Source organism: Peromyscus maniculatus, chromosome 9 (assembly GCF_049852395.1).
Source record: "Peromyscus maniculatus bairdii isolate BWxNUB_F1_BW_parent chromosome 9, HU_Pman_BW_mat_3.1, whole genome shotgun sequence".
In the NCBI taxonomy this organism is placed as follows: domain Eukaryota; kingdom Metazoa; phylum Chordata; class Mammalia; order Rodentia; family Cricetidae; genus Peromyscus; species Peromyscus maniculatus.
In genome coordinates, this window is record NC_134860.1 from 61,020,926 (window position 1) to 61,036,696 (window position 15,771).

General features: G+C 41.0%; 1 protein-coding gene across 1 annotated transcript in view; it reads left to right on the forward strand.

Moving 5' to 3' along the window:
• The window catches only part of Wdfy2 (WD repeat and FYVE domain containing 2), a 163,290-nt gene that overhangs the window by 102,077 nt on the left and 45,442 nt on the right, over window positions 1-15,771 (forward strand). Inside the window, exon 4 of the mRNA XM_042284997.2 lies at window positions 11,809-11,863. Coding sequence (XP_042140931.1) covers window positions 11,809-11,863 — 55 coding nt within the window. The remainder of the gene's footprint in view (window positions 1-11,808; window positions 11,864-15,771) is intronic.

Here is a 15,771-nt window from a genome sequence, read left to right on the forward strand (position 1 = left end):
CCTTTAATCCCACCACTTGGGAGGCAGAGGCAGGCGGATCTCTGTGAGTTCGAGGCCAGCCTGGTCTACAGAGTGAGTTCCAGGAGAGAAACCTTGTCTTGAAAAAACAATCAATTAATCAATCAATAAATAGCCTCAGTCCTGATACTTTATCACAGCAACAAAAGAAATAACTGAGATACCTATATAAATTAATGTCCAATGTCATTTCTTGCTTAATGTTACAGCCTAACTTTTATTATATCCGAATATTATTTAAAATATCCACTTTCTTTTACTGACCATGAGAATAATGAGGCTTGAACAGGGGCTTTCTTTGTATAAATCATCTGTTATTTTGGTCTTGAGATGAACACTCCCATTTTTTGAACACCTTCTAAGAACATTTGTTCTTCAGATTCAGAAATTGGCCTGAGGCTTTTTGGATACACGTCTAAGCCTTTATTTACCTCTTGACCTTCTTCTCTCTTGAGCGTCAACACAACTCAGTGGTAGGGGAAAGCATAAAAAAAAGGATGAGAAAAGTTGATGGCAGGTAATAAGTGCACCAGGTAAGCCACTGGGGAACAACCAGACAGTTGAGTGGTGTAGAGAGGTCTTGAAATTTCTAGTTTGCTGTTTATGTATAAACCAAAGTTTATGGAAGAACTTGTAAGAAAAAAAGCATGTGTTAGTTTTTCATCGCTCTGACAAAATACCTCTTAAATAACTTAAAGAAAAGAAAGGTTTGCCTTGCCTCTCAGGTTCAGAAATTTCATTCCCTGGTTGCATGGGCCTGTGGTGGCACAGTATATCATCTAGGAACACGTGGCAGAAGGTCCTTGTTTACTTCACAGTGGCTTAGACACAAAAGACAGGAAGAGGCTGGGTCCCAGTATCCCCTAGGAGGGCACACTGCAATGACTTCCTCCCACTAGGCCCCATCCCCCAAAGATTCTACCGGTAGTGGCACCCTGTGACCAAGAAGACTTCAACACTTGGGCCTTGGGCAACAGTAAAACTCCAAACTAGCCGTTTCTTGTAGATGATACTTTCGATATGGAAAGAGCCGCCTGCTGTTACTGCACACACCCCAACGTTCTTTCCTTCCCTTGTTCCACGTGCTTCTGTGTGCCCTGCATATCAGTCAGAAATGTGCTTAGAGGTTTCCTACATAACTGAGAGGGCCTTGAAGCTAAAGCTTTTCCTTCCCTCCACTACCCCTGGTCAGGAGGGTCCCTGGTCTTCGACAGAGGCAGAAAAGGACACCTGGCCTCTCAATTCCTGGGTGCGAGATCCGTGATAGGCAGCAAAGCCCCTTTTCACCATTGCAGACGTCAGGAGCAGTGCAGGCAAGCCCCAGGATCTGCAAACCTCAGGCCTGCCGAGTCACTGAAGCCAGCCGCTCCCAAAGCCAGGTCAGTTATCACAACTCTGAGACCTGGTCTTTCCACTCCCACTTCCTGATGATGGACAGATTGAATGCAGAAGCAGCATGAGGCTCCAATTGTCTTCTCCTCAGCCAGACATTAATGAGACTTGTTAAAATGGAAAACAGTACAACTCTTGTAACTAAGTTTTGTTTATAAAAAGTTCCACTTTTCATGACCTTTATTAACCAATATAAATTTGTTATATTGGCTTAATATTTTTATAACTTCATCAGGTTTTATTTCTAGTATAATAGGTATCAATTCATAGAACCTAAATAAATGAATGTCCTTTAGAGTCCCGAGTACTTTTCAACAGCATGCAAGTTCCAGGACACTGTTGTGAAGCCTGTAGACTGCATACCTCACGCCAAGCCCGCCCACTTGTCTGATTTCTAATTCAAAAAGTCTAACTTTTTCTTAGTTCAGTCTTTTTTGGATACCTGCCAAAAGCCTCCACATGCTTTCCCTGACACCTTGGGCTTCCTCCTTGTTTCTCCAAAGACCTCCCTTTCTAACACCTACTTGCCTAACTCGAAGGTCTTTATTCTTTTCTCACCCTCTCCTCTCAGCAGGTGTTGGGATTTTCAGCTTACCCGCCTTATTGCTTTTCTGTCCAGCTGTAGTAAAAAGATTCTCAAGTTTGGGGAAAAAAGCAAAACCAAACAATCTCAGAAGGTCATTTTTAGCATTAATATTCTAGGATTTGAAGTTTATTTGTAGGCATCTTGAGTACTGTTCTGATGTAGAGATGAAGGTGTAGAGGTTTCACCTTGCCCCGGCCCCAGCTCCCTGATGCTGCCCCCCACCCCCAATTGCCATCAACATTTCCCACCAGAGTGGTATGTTTATGATCAGTAATGATCTCTTGTGGACACATTATCACCCACAGTCCATGGTTCAGGGTTCATTCTTGACGCTGTGCATTCTCTGGGTACAGACAAGTGTCAATGACGTGCAGCCAACACCGTATCGTACAGAGTAATGCCATCGCCCTGCAAGTCCTCTGTGCTCTGCGATGACTTCATGGATGCTCCAGTGATGAGAGAATGGAAGCTGAGTTGTTTCGCATTCATTGGGTTCCCTTACTGAGAGCAGCAGACATCCCAAGGGGCGTATGAAACAGGTTGGCCCGCCCAGCTTCCTTGCAAGGCCTCTGCTCACAGGCTCTGACTCGTCTTGGAACATCCTCCCTTGCAACCAGAAGAGCATGCATGAAACCTAGAATAACTATATGTGCAGATTGTTAGGAACAGCACAATTTGCATGGGTCACAATGTAAATTTGATTCTGAAATCCCTGAAAACAGAGGCAAAACGTCGACACCACTAATTCGGAAGGTATGTGATAAAAGTGAAGGCAGTTTTAAAGGTGGTAATACTTCTGTGACACTGATTTTCAGTCAAACTCATGTAGGAGTTCCTCAAATTATTAAAACTAGAATTACCATGTGGTCCAGCAGTCCTACTTTGGGGTGCCTGTCTAGTGGAATTGAAAGCAGATATTTGCAGAATTCATGGTAGCCCAGAGGCAGCAATAAGCTAAGTGTCTGTCAAGAGATGAATAAAGAAAATGCAATGTGTACATATGATGGAATATTTTGCATCCTTAAAAGTAAGAAGAAAATCCTGTTTCATGTGACAAATATCAGTAAACCCAAGGACATTATGTTCAGTAAAATAAGCATAGTTCTGCAATTGCAAGCCAAACAGCACTATTCAGTTCACTTGCATAGACATCTCAGGAAATCATAGTCAGAGAGAAGAAACATTTGCATGAAGGACCTGTATGAACACATACTGTCTTTTGCTCTCAGCTCTCTCCTTTATTACATTCTTCCTTGTAAAGAATCCCAAGCATTCAACATCCATGTTTGATTTACACCTTGAAATCTTGAATATAAGTTCCTTTTTAGAAAAGTAAAATACAGTATGTAAGCATGTTCTCCCTGAGTGGGAGAGGATGCACTCTGCTTTCATTAGTACTAATCTCTGGTTAAATAACTCTAAAAGCCACCTGTATATTTCATTAAACTCAGCAATAATGGAGTACATTGAGTGATTAAGGAGTTGAGAGGTTTTGTTTTCCTACTGTTAAGTTTAATGCTAAGTTTAACCCAAAATCTAAGTAAGAACTGAATATTTAATGTAAGGGAAATAGAAGGGTGCCTCCAAGAGCTGGGGGAAGGGAGAAGCGGGACCTAGGTCGAGTGTAGAATATCTTCACACTCATGCTCACACATGCATACCCGTTCACCTTCAGTTGTAATCAAAACATTAAGTATGTATTTGACAGTGTTCTGGACACTTCTGTAAACAGACTCAGCTACTATAAAATAAGAAGTTTACTAATATCACATTCCCAACTGGACTTCGTCTGTAAATACCTAGTGAGTGGAGTTGTAGAGCGGCACTCCTCTGTTTCCATAGAAACAGTCTCTCTGTGGCCATCAGACCTGTGTGTGTGTGTTCAGCAGGTGTTATGGAAAAAAAAAAGTCTCCAGGAAATAACTGCTGACTCACTTAGATCCCTGACAGAGAAATGATTCCCACGGAAGGACAGCCTTTATAATTGTGAAGAAGAGTTACCGTGTCATTTCCATATTACAGAATTGGGGTGAGCTGCTTTTAAGGATAAGAGTTCACTACCTAACTTGCATTATTATCTGAGGAAATACATTGGAAACAATAGAAATTAAATTACTTGTTTTCTTTAAATTAAAATTGTAAGTTCATATTATGGACATTAATCTTTTTAATGTTTTATTTCTTTCATTTTTTGAGATTATACTATAATTGCATTGTTGTTTCTTCTTCCCGCCTCTCTCTCTACACCTCCCATATACCCACACTTGCTCTCTTTCAAATTCATGCCCTCATTTTTTATTAGTTGTTATATACTACCTGTATGTAACATATATGTAACCGTTCAGTCTGTATAATGCTAGTTATATGAGTCGTTCAGTCTGTATAATGGTATTTGTATGTATGTTTTCAGGGCTGACCTTTGGTATTGGGTAATGTCTGGTGGGCTTTTCTCTGAGGAAGATTTATTTCTCCCACTCTCAGTGTTCCTTAGTTCCCTGTGGTTCTCTGTGTAGGGTGGAGGTCTTGAGGGCTTTCTCCAGGCCACATTAACATGCCTATTGTTGGTGTCATTGTTCGGCTCGTGTTAGGCAGTCGTGTTGGTGACTTCTGACATTACTAGCAGGCATAGGCTCACATAGAACTCCCTGTTCCTCTAGCTTTACAGGCTTCCACCCCATCTTTCACAATGATCCCCGAGCCTGAGGTAGAGTAGTTGTATTATATATATCCATTGGGACTAGGCTCCATAACTCTGCGTTTTGATTGGTTATGATTTTCTGTAATGGTCTCTTATCTGTTGCAAAGTTTCCTTGATGTGGGGTTGAGGATTATACTTACCTGTGGGTATAAGAATAAATCATTTATACTATAGTTAGGGAGTCTGCTAGTTAGTCAAAGAGCAGTTATAGGTTCTCCCTCTAAGATCCATGACTTCACGAGCCCAGTACCAGGCAGATTTCCTTCTTGCTGAGCAGGTCTTAAGTCCATCTAGAGAGTTGTTGGCTACTGTCAAGTTATATGTATCACTGCTGCACCCTTAGGGCTATCATGCCATGCTGGTCGTTGTGGTACATAGGTGTGCTGGGTAGGACTGTTGATTGCTTCCCTCTTTTGGAGGTTGCATGGTGCCCATATCCATTGCTCCAGCCTAGATGGACATCCCTGCCTCTGCCACAACCAGCTTCCAGGCTTCCTTACAGGCCCATCCCATACCACATCCAACTTCTCCACCCAGCCAGATCTAACTCTTTACTCCAAGCTTGGATCAGGGCATTCATCCTGCACACCAGCCTAGTCTCCTCTGTCCCCCTGACTTCATTCCACCTAAGCCACTTCCAGCTTCTAGGCTTAACCTGCCCATACATCCTCTCTTATGCCCCAACCACTCTGTCCATAGTTATTCCATAGAACTAACAAAAGAAGTCCATATACTCAGGTCTCATTGCAAAACTAAAACAACATGAAAGGTCAAGCCAGTATTTCACCTCCAAAATCCACTCTTCTGTAAAAATAGTTGCCAATGAGAATTACCCAGATGAACCCAGGATACAGAATTTAAAAGAACCATCATAAACCTCATCAAAAAAAAAAAAAAAAAGTCAAGAAATTTAAAGAAAGCACAAACAGCTCAATGAAATTAAAGAGGAAGAACTTAAGGACAATTAACACCAAGTGATACCTAAGAAAACATGAGCATAAGGCTGATGGAAAGGACAGAGGCAGCCCAGGACTTGAGATGGAATTCAATAATGAGATAAACATTGAAGAGGACTCCAGCTGAACAAAGATGGAATTGAAATTGAAAAACCCAATGGCTCCACTGGAAACTTTAAGGAAAGCGACAAGTGAAGTGAATCACAGAGAAGACAGAATGTTAGGACTCAAAGATGAAGTAGAGGAGCTAGACGAAATAATCAAGGAACATTGAAATCAGACCTAAAAACACAGGGAAGGAACATAAAGAAATGTGGGAGACCATGAACAAATCAAACCTTCACGTTAGAGGCGTAGATGAGGGAGCTGACTCCCAAGTCAGTGGCGGTGTGGACCAGCTTAGCAAACTCTTTTTTTTTTTTGGTTTTTCGAGACAGGGTTTCTCTGTGTAGCTTTGCGCCTTTCCTAGAACTCACTTTGGAGACCAGGCTGGCCTCGAACTCACAGAGATCCACCTGGCTCTGCCTCCCAAGTGCTGGGATTAAAGGCGTGCGCCGCCGCCGCCGCCGCCGCCGCCGCCGCCGCCGCCGCCGCCGCCGCCGCCGCCGCCGCCGCCGCCGCCGCCGCCCGGCTGCAAACTCTTAATGTGTGCCTCTCCTGTTCAGGGATGGCTTTGTGAAGCACACATTAGTGCTTTGAGTCTGGGGATCTTTGTGACCTTTTGCTAGGTAATGAAGCATATGCCCTTATTTCTCCCTTCATTCTTTATAATTTGGGCTGAGTCTTTATTTGGGTGTGACCTTGGTGATTGTTTTTGTTCCTTTTTCTGAGAAGAAAGTCCTTTTAGGGAATGTAACTATAGTTTTGTTTTCTTGATAAAAGTAGACTTATCATGCATTCTAGTCAGCATATGTCTTTGGTACACCACAAACAGTTGGTAGCTAATAATCTAATTTTAGATTCTGTGTTTAATCTGAAGTAGTGTTAGATTTTAAAAAGAGTGAGAGGTTGTTGGCAGGCTTTCAATAAAGCAAGAAATTTAAAGTGTAGATTAAAAAACTATTATTGTGCTTCTGATGTATGTTTGGGGGAGGGGTACATACATGCTGAGGATAATTTTTTGGAATTGACTTTTTTCTTTTTATTTACCACGGATTCTGTGTATTGAACTAAGATCGTTAGGCGTGCATGGCAGAGGCTTTAGCTGCTGAGCCATCTTGCTGCCCAGTAGGTTTTTTTAACGTGTCAGGTGCTGTGGCTTCATCATCAGGATTCTTTTTTTTTTTTTTTTTTTTTTTTTTTTGGTTTTTCGAGACAGGGTTTCTCTGTGTAGCTTTGCGCCTTTCCTGGAGCTCACTTGGTAGCCCAGGCTGGCCTCGAACTCACAGAGATCCGCCTGCCTCTGCCTCCGGAGTGCTGGGATTAAAGGCGTGCGCCACCACCGCCCGGCTCATCATCAGGATTCTTATGGATCTGTTTTATTGATCCTTACAAAACAGGAGAGGTGGTGGACCGTGCTTAGAACTGTGTAATATTCCTTGACTGATGGATCAACCAGAACAGAGAGACAGAATGACTCCAGGACCAAGAACTTGTGATGTGTAGGGTCTAAGGATGACCAGAAAACTAAATGGTATGTTTCATTCCAGTGGGAAAAACACATTCTACCACCTACTGGCATCCTTCTTAGGCTGACAAAACTTCACTAACAAATGGGATTAGTTGAGGGAACTCAATATTACCGAACAAAAGCGATGGTGTCTATTTGACAGATGTATGTCAAGTGCAAACAGAAAGTGGTAACAGCTCTTGTGAAGTGTTCCAGAGTGTTGTGATTGGCATGTGTTTAGCCAAGCATGGACTTTCTAGAACTTTTTAAAATGACAGGACATGTTAGCAACTTAAAAAAAAAAAAAAAGTAATACAGCCCAATTAAAGTAATTTTACCATCTGATTGACTGATTTTGCTAGGCTTGGTTTTCAGAGGAATTGAGAGACAAAGAAAAGCAAAACAGTGGCTGCAGATGTTCAGCTAGTTAAAGAGTTTAGAAAGATCTGAGTGTATTCCCCATGGAAGACATTTCAATTGAAGTGTAATTTTTTTTTTTTTTTTGTGGTTTTTCGAGACAGGGTTTCTCTGTGTAGCTTTGCGCCTTTCCTGGAACTCACTTGGTAGCCCAGGCTGGCCTCGAACTCACAGAGATCCGCCTGGCTCTGCCTCCCGAGTGCTGGGATTAAAGGCGTGCGCCACCACCGCCCGACTGAAGTATTTTTTATAAAGAAAAACTTTAAAATTACTGCGCCGAGGCTGAGGATGTAACCCAACTGGCAGAGTGTTCTCACCTCTGCATGCATGCATGCATGCGGGCCTGGCTTCTGTCTGCAGCACTTCATAAATGGCATGGTGGTGCAAGCCTGCAGTCCCAGCACTCTGGACTACTTGCAACCCCACTCAAAAACTTCCCCAAACTGCAATTTCAGCTCAGGATGCCACAATTGCTTATTTGTTTATCACTGAGTTTTTCAATACAGAAGATCCGATAAGTAAATACAAAGGCAGGATATTGAGAGAGAGAAAGATTGTAATTATTAGACAGTGGGTTACAAGGTCTAGTAGTCAAAACCTTTCTATACTTCAGTAAGAAAATTACAGAATACAAAATGGCATGGGCCACTGTATCCGCTGCCTCGGGAGTTACTGTTACCCAGATGCCTTGGGGTTTATCGGTACACTCTTAACCACAGCCCAGAGTGCCTGGTTCCTTGGCCGCTTTCTCACTTCTAGAACTACTGCTCGGCTAGTCCCCGAAATCTGACTTCTCCAGGCTGCAAATGTGGCTAGGTGAAGCCATTTCCCAGACGGAAGGAAATTCCAAAATCCTCTGAACGAGTATCACAGTCCAAAGGAACATGGAGAAAGCTCCAGGGAAATCCCCTCCCCTTCCTTCCCTCCCCTGTCCTTACTTCTGTCTGTCCAGCCAACAACCTCCTGTGTGCTGGAGATCTGGCTGGCCTTCTCTGAGACTCAGGCCAACTTGGTGGGGATGTTCCAGCATCTCTTGGTTTCTCTCTGTTGGTCCTTTGCTTATGTTGCTGGAACTTCACGCCCAGATCTAGTGTTCAACTGAAGACTACCTCAGAGTCAGGTTTTTGTTTTTGTTTTTTTGTCTTCGTTTTGTGTGTGTGTGTGTGGGGGGGGGGGGGTGGCACCAATCTAAAGCAAAATGAAAGTACCAAAAAAAAAGAATCAGTATATGTAAACATTAGTGCACATTAAATTACATTGAGATGCCATTTTCTTGCACATTAGTTTGGCAAAAGTGAAAAGGTGAACAAGTCTGTTGCTGAAATTGAGTAAATCACTGTCATGTGAAGGTGGAGACTGAGTACCTTTATGCTGCTGAGGAGTGATGTGGCAGTGTTCAGTCTCAGTCAGCCATCTCCTCTGTGTGTCAGGTCATGTGGGTCTGCATGCTGTTTTATAATAGCGCAAATTAGCAGACAGTGACCATTTAAAAAGGGCGGGACTTGAAAAATAAATGGTACACCCATTTTATAGAATACCTTACTCCTTCCTTAGAAAGACTAAGTTAAACTAAGTGAATCCTGGAAAGATAGCTCTGATATATTTTAAGGGAAATAACCATTAACCTAGTTTTATACAACCTAACTAAACAAAACCCTAAATGTGTATTTCCCTCTGTGTATGTTTACAAAAGTGTTTTCATTTTTAAACAAGATATACAAGGACACACCAAATAGTCTATTTGCTTAAAAGGTAAGATTGAATGTGCAGTTACTAACTTTCCCCTGTGTTTCCCTTGATATTTAATGTACTATAATATGCATTAAAATTAATTAGGTAATAGGTAGACAGTAGGATGGAAAAAATAAGAGGATAGTTTTTTTTCTAAAATAATTTAAAATATATGTAATCCGATTTTGATAGGTCACTTCTGAGGAAATAAATTTAAACTTTAGCCAGAATTTCACATTAGATTTTTGTGAGTAGTAATATATTAGATATATATAAAATTCTGACCAGTCAATATCTATCATTTCTTCATTAGGCATACCCTGTCATGTAACATACCTTCTGAACATTACAGCATCCTGTGATTCATTAAAAAAAAAAAAAAAAAAAAAGAATAAAATTGGTGAATAAAGGATGACTGCCGGATTTGTTGATATTAAAAAAGCATCACCAATTAGTTTTCACATTTCATTTTATCATAGATCATATTATTACACTGTATAATAACAGTATGATAGATATCGCAAAAGGACCTTTAAATATTTATCTTTGGTATACTTACACTAGCATGTGGTTTCCATTGTTACATATACGCACATCAATAAAAAGTGACAAGATCTCCCCAAAATTTTCCTTGTCTATGTGTTTTTATTATCAATGGGAAGAAAGTATTTTTAAAAATTAGTTTACTAGTACAAAGTGAGCTGGTAATTTTCTATTTTGTATGCATGTCAAATCCTAAGTGAAAACCTGCATTGAATTGTTTTATCGTATGCCTTGCCTTTTTCCAAGAGGAATTCGGGTCTTTTTTATTAGGTCAATGAACCATTTTAGTATATTCAACATGAACTAAACAAATTTGCCCTGTTATCAGTTGTGTTTACAGCAGACATGTTTTCTCTGTCTGTGTCGGAGGCTCTGGAGAGATAGTCTTGTGTGAGGCTCCCACAGTCAGCCAGACATGTCTGTCAGTTCTTCAGAGGGGAGCTGTATGCTTCTTTTCAACTTTATCTGTCACGTTTTGAGTTGAACTCTTCAGAAATGAGTAGATATGGTGCCACTCCTTGAAGGACTCACGATATGAGTTTAAACTGGCAAGCTGAATAATGTTTTTCCCAAGAAAAACATTCTAAAGAAAATCCCTTTGTAGGTAAGCTTCTTATGGGGCCTGTGACCGAAACACAGAACCAAAGAAACGAGTGTATTCTGTCATGCTGCCCTATTTTACCTTTGTGATATCTGTCACAAAAATAACACACTATTTTTACTTAAAAATTACATAATCTATGTGAACTCAGTAAGCACCTACTAGCAAAAAGGAATGTCCATGCCTGTCCTCCCACCCACTTTGTAAGTCACCAGAGAAAAATTCTGGCCGCTTCCAGCTGTTGTGAAAAGCCCTATTGTTCTGTTGTAAGCCCAGATGAAAGCATTGCTTTATCTCATGTTGTTCCTTCACCCCTGCTCTGCAATTCACCTTCAAAGATATGTGGGGATTTGCATTTGAGAAAGCAGAGGAGCTCAGCCCTTGGCCAGGCCTTGTAAATACCTGGTTGGTGTCTACACGGGCATCACCAACTGCATGGGTGCTTAGGTGAGACCCTTTTGTGTGCCCTCCCCCCCAAGGTGTGCTATGTAGAAACTAATGTCTTCTGTGCCTTTGTTGTCTAGATTTGTCAACACAGCTAACAGACATGTTGACAATTCACTCTGCCAGGGAACTGTGCCATGGTCCTAGAAATACAGGAACTGAGCATGAGCAGTGGCAGGGAGCTTGTTGTAAGGAAAATGAATTGCTAATGTTAACAGCAGATTCCAAATACCTAACAGTATTTGCTCACTGCTAAAGTCTTTGAGTATTTGCTGTGGCACCAGTGAGATTTTGAATCCAGTTAGGATTGGCATTGACCAGAACCCTGACTTGGAAAATGATCTCATATGATTCTCCTCATATAAGAAAAACCAGCTTGAGAGCTGTGAGGTAAAATTTCTGCCCTTGTGATGGATCAGAGTTTGGATTACTGTTGGAGATGATCACACATGCAGAGTTGATTGACAAGCCGCTGATGTTTCATGTAATTTTGTTATGCAGTCTGTTTACCAAAGCATAATTGTTCATTAAAAACTTTACTTTTGCATGAGGACTGGAAGATGACTCCACTGTTAGGAGCGCTGGCTGTCCTCCCAGAGGACCGGGTTCAATTTCCAGCACCCACTTGGCAGCAAACAACTGTCTGTAACTATTTCCAGAGGACCTGACACCCCCTTCTGGCCTCTGTGGGCACTGCACACACATGGTGCACAGACATGCATGCAAGCTAAACACCGATACACATAAAATAAAAATAAATAAAATCTCAAGAAAAAAATTCCTTTTGCTTAATGCTTTTCTTTTGTCTTGTAGGAATTTATTTTGTCTGAAGATTATAACAAGATGACACCTGTGAAAAACTATCAAGGTAGGAGTCGAAGGACTGTTGTTAACTGCCTCTAAAACTATTTTTTGGTAGTTTTCATTCTCACTAAGAACACTTAAATTACATGGGGGAACAAAAAGAGAAACCCTGTGAGGTCAGTATTATCCCAGTTGTGAATTAAGTTGCTGAGGCCGGAAGAACCTGGGTTACTTGTAAGGTCAAGTACGACCCAGACTAAGTTGGGGTGACTGCCAAGCCCACAGCTTTGTCTTTCTACACCGTGCTTCCTGGAATGGTACAGCAGGCTCAGGAAAAGTGGAGTCAGCCTCAGGTTGCCTCAGATGAGCCTCATTCCATGTTTGGTGAAATGCTTTGATGTGCATCTTCAACATTGGCTTATTGGCCAAATTCATTCTGTCAATCAGAAGTAGTGTCTGGAAGGGGCCTGTTTTCAGACCAATAGTATCATGTAATCAGGCGTTAGATCTTTAAGACCCAAATGTCATTTTATCCAGATATCTTGATCTCACTCATTCTTTGTGGTTACCCAGCATCCTGTCCATGACCTCCAAAGACACTGTGCTATCAAGTGTTTGGATTAAAAGGCGTGTGATTCCCAAGTACTGGAATTAAAAGTGTGTGCCACCATCTGCCTGAAAACTAAGGCTAAGTGTTGCAGCCAACCGAGGCTGCATAGGAAAGCCTTTCTAAAAACCAAAACAGAACAAACAAACAAAAAGTCAAAGTGGGAGCTGGAACAATGGCTAAGTGGTTAAGAGCACCTGGTGTGCTTGGAGAAGACCCAGGTTTGGTTCCCAGCACCTGTGTGGTGACGCACAGCTGTCTGTGACTCCAGTTCCTGGGAATACAAAGCCGTCTCTGGCCTCCATAGGCCTTGATCCACACGGTGCTCCTACATGCAGATAAAACACCAAAACACATAAAATAAAATAATATTTTTAAAAAGCTATAGAAACTAGGGGCTAACAAACAAAAGCACTGTAAATAAACATATTTTTAAAAAGTCAAACTTTTTTTTTATATTTTTTTTTGTGATATATATTTTTTATTTTACAGTATCATTTAGTTCTACATATCAGCCATGGGTTCCCCTATTCTCCCCCCTCCCATGCCCTCCCCTTACCCCCAGCCCACCCTCCATTCCCACCTCCTCCAGGACAAGTCCTCCCCCGAGGACTGCGATCAACCTGGTAGACTTAGTCCAGGGAGGTCCAGTCCCTTCCTCCCAGACTAAGCCAAGTGTCCCTGCATAAATTCCAGGTTTCAGACAGCCAACTCATGTAATGAGCACAGGACTTGGTCCCACTGCCTAGATGCCTCCCAAACTGATCAAGCCAATCATCTGTCTCACCTATTCAGAGGACCTGATCCAGCTGGGAGCCCCTCAGCCTTTGGTTCATAGTTCATGTGTTTCCATTCATTTGGCTATTTAAAAAGTCAAACTTTTAAAAAGATGAAAAATATTATTGAAATTCTAAAACCCAATGGGTAAGTAGATTCGACCATAAATTATTAAGCTAGTGATAGATTTGATATCAATGGAACAGTATGTTTAAAGTGATGAAGGAATGCTTAAACATAGAATTCTATACTCTGAGAGGACATCTTTCAAAAATTAAAATTAAATTGAAACTTTTTCAGTCATAAAGAACCCCCCAAAAAAAACTCATTTCTTATAGACTTCCATTAGAGGAAACATCAAAGGAAAATTTTCAGGAAGAAAGTTATCCCAATGGGAAATGTGCATCTACTCAAAGAGTGAAGAAGAACAAAATAGTAACTGCAATACAGTCTCTTTAAAGGATCCTTGGGTGTTTAACTCAACAACAACATAGACGTGGCATAAGATATAGAATTAAAATGTGTAATGATGATATTTATAAAAGTAGGAGGTAGGGAAAAATAGGAATATGCTGTTGTGAAGTTGTTATGCTAAACATGTAAACTGGTAAATTAGAGGTACATACTGTTCACCATAAGCAACTGTTAACTGTGACAAACACAGCTTCTAACCAATGAAATGAAATAGAAATGGGAAATGATTTTCAGGAGTAAAAATGAAGGCCAAAGCAAGAGAAAAATGGAGAAAGAAAGTGGAGAAAAGAGAACACATAGGAAGGGGTTGAAACTGAAAATATCAATGACACATTAAATATTAATAAAGTAAAACTGATAGTTAGAAGCCGGCAACTTTTAATTAAGTCCGTTGAGTGAGGATTTGAGATTCAAATATAACCTGTACACAAGACGCTGTCATTCATTCGAGAAGCAAGTTGATGGCAGAAGGGTAGAGTCACACCATGAGAACACTAACCAAAATGAAGCTCAGCTAACATTATTAATATGGAAGCAGATTTCAGAGCAAAAATAAAGGGCCAGTCCAGCAGAAGGCCATAATGAGCCTTTTTGTACGCTACTGGCGTAGCTTTGAAATAAGGTTAACAATGAAATGTTAGGGATAAATGGCCGCATACACATTTGTAGTCAGAAATTAACATTCTCTTCCTGCTAGCTGATAGAACAGGCATGCAGAAAGTTGTCAAGAACAATTCAAGGCTTCCCAATGGTCACCTGTAGAAATTCCATTCCATGGAAATGGGATTATGCCCAATTTTCAAGTGCACACAGAACTGAAATGATGCTGCTATGATTAAAACCATAAAGCAAGTCTCGATAAGTTTTGAAGGACTTAGAAATATGTTCTAAGAATGGAATTAAAGTAAAATTTGATGATGAAGAGACTGTTGGGAAATCCTAAAATATTTGAAAGGTAAGTAATACACTTCTGAATAATCTATGGGTTAAAGAAGGAATCATAAAGCATTCTGAGGAGAATAAAAGTGAAAAGAAGGATACCAATATTTATAGGATACATCTGCAGCAGCATCTAAGGGGAGATGGACAGCTCAACATTGATGTCATGAAAGAAGCAAGGTCTCAGTTCAGTGACCTTGGTTTATGCCATTGGGGGAAAATAAAAAGGGAAAGGAATAAAGAAACCTAAGCTACCCAGAGGGAAGGGAAGACAGTTTATTACAGCAGTTCATGAAGTATAAACCGGATAGTGCAGAGAAGTCAGTGCCATCAAAGGCTGTTTTCTGAGTGATAAACTTCTAGCTAGACTAGCAAGGGGGAAAACATTGGAAATTATCATTATCAGGAAAGAGTAGCCTGACGCTCTTCCAGAAGCTCCATATGTGAATACTGTATTGCTATGTGTTGGTATATAGAACAAATGAAGTCAACAGATCTTTCAAAGTCACAAGCTGCAGATCACTCAAGAGAAATAGATGGTCCTAATAGCTCTATATGTGTCCAAAGAAGCCAACTTTTTAGTTTAAAACCTTCCCTTAAAGAAAGCTTGTGTTAGTCAGGATTCTCTACAGTAGTGGTTGTCAACTTTTCTAAAGCTGAGACTCTTTAATACAGTTCCTCATGTGGTGACCCCTAAATATAAAATTATTTTCGTTGGCACTTCATGACTGTAATTTTGTTACTGTTATGAGTTGTAATGTAAATATCTATGTTTTCTGGTGGTCTTAGGTGGCCCCTGTGAAAGGGTCATTTGCCCTTCAAAGGGGTCATGACCCACAGGTTGAGAACAGATGCTCTAGAAGACCAGCATTGAGAGAATGAATCTCTCTCTAATATAGACAGCTCAAACATTGGCATTATAAAAGAATCAGGGTCTCAAATCAGTGACCTTGGTTTATGCCATTGGAAAGAAAAGGGAATGTGTGTGTGTGTGTGTGTGTGAGAGAGAGAGAGAGAGAGAGAGAGAGAGAGAGAGAGAGAGAGAGAGAGAGAGAGGGAGGGAGAGGGAGGAGAGGGAGAGGGAGAGGGGGAGAGAGGGAGAGAGGGAGAGAAGGGGATTTACTAGAATGGCTTACAGGCTGTGGTCCAGCTTGTCCAACAATGGCTCTACCAAT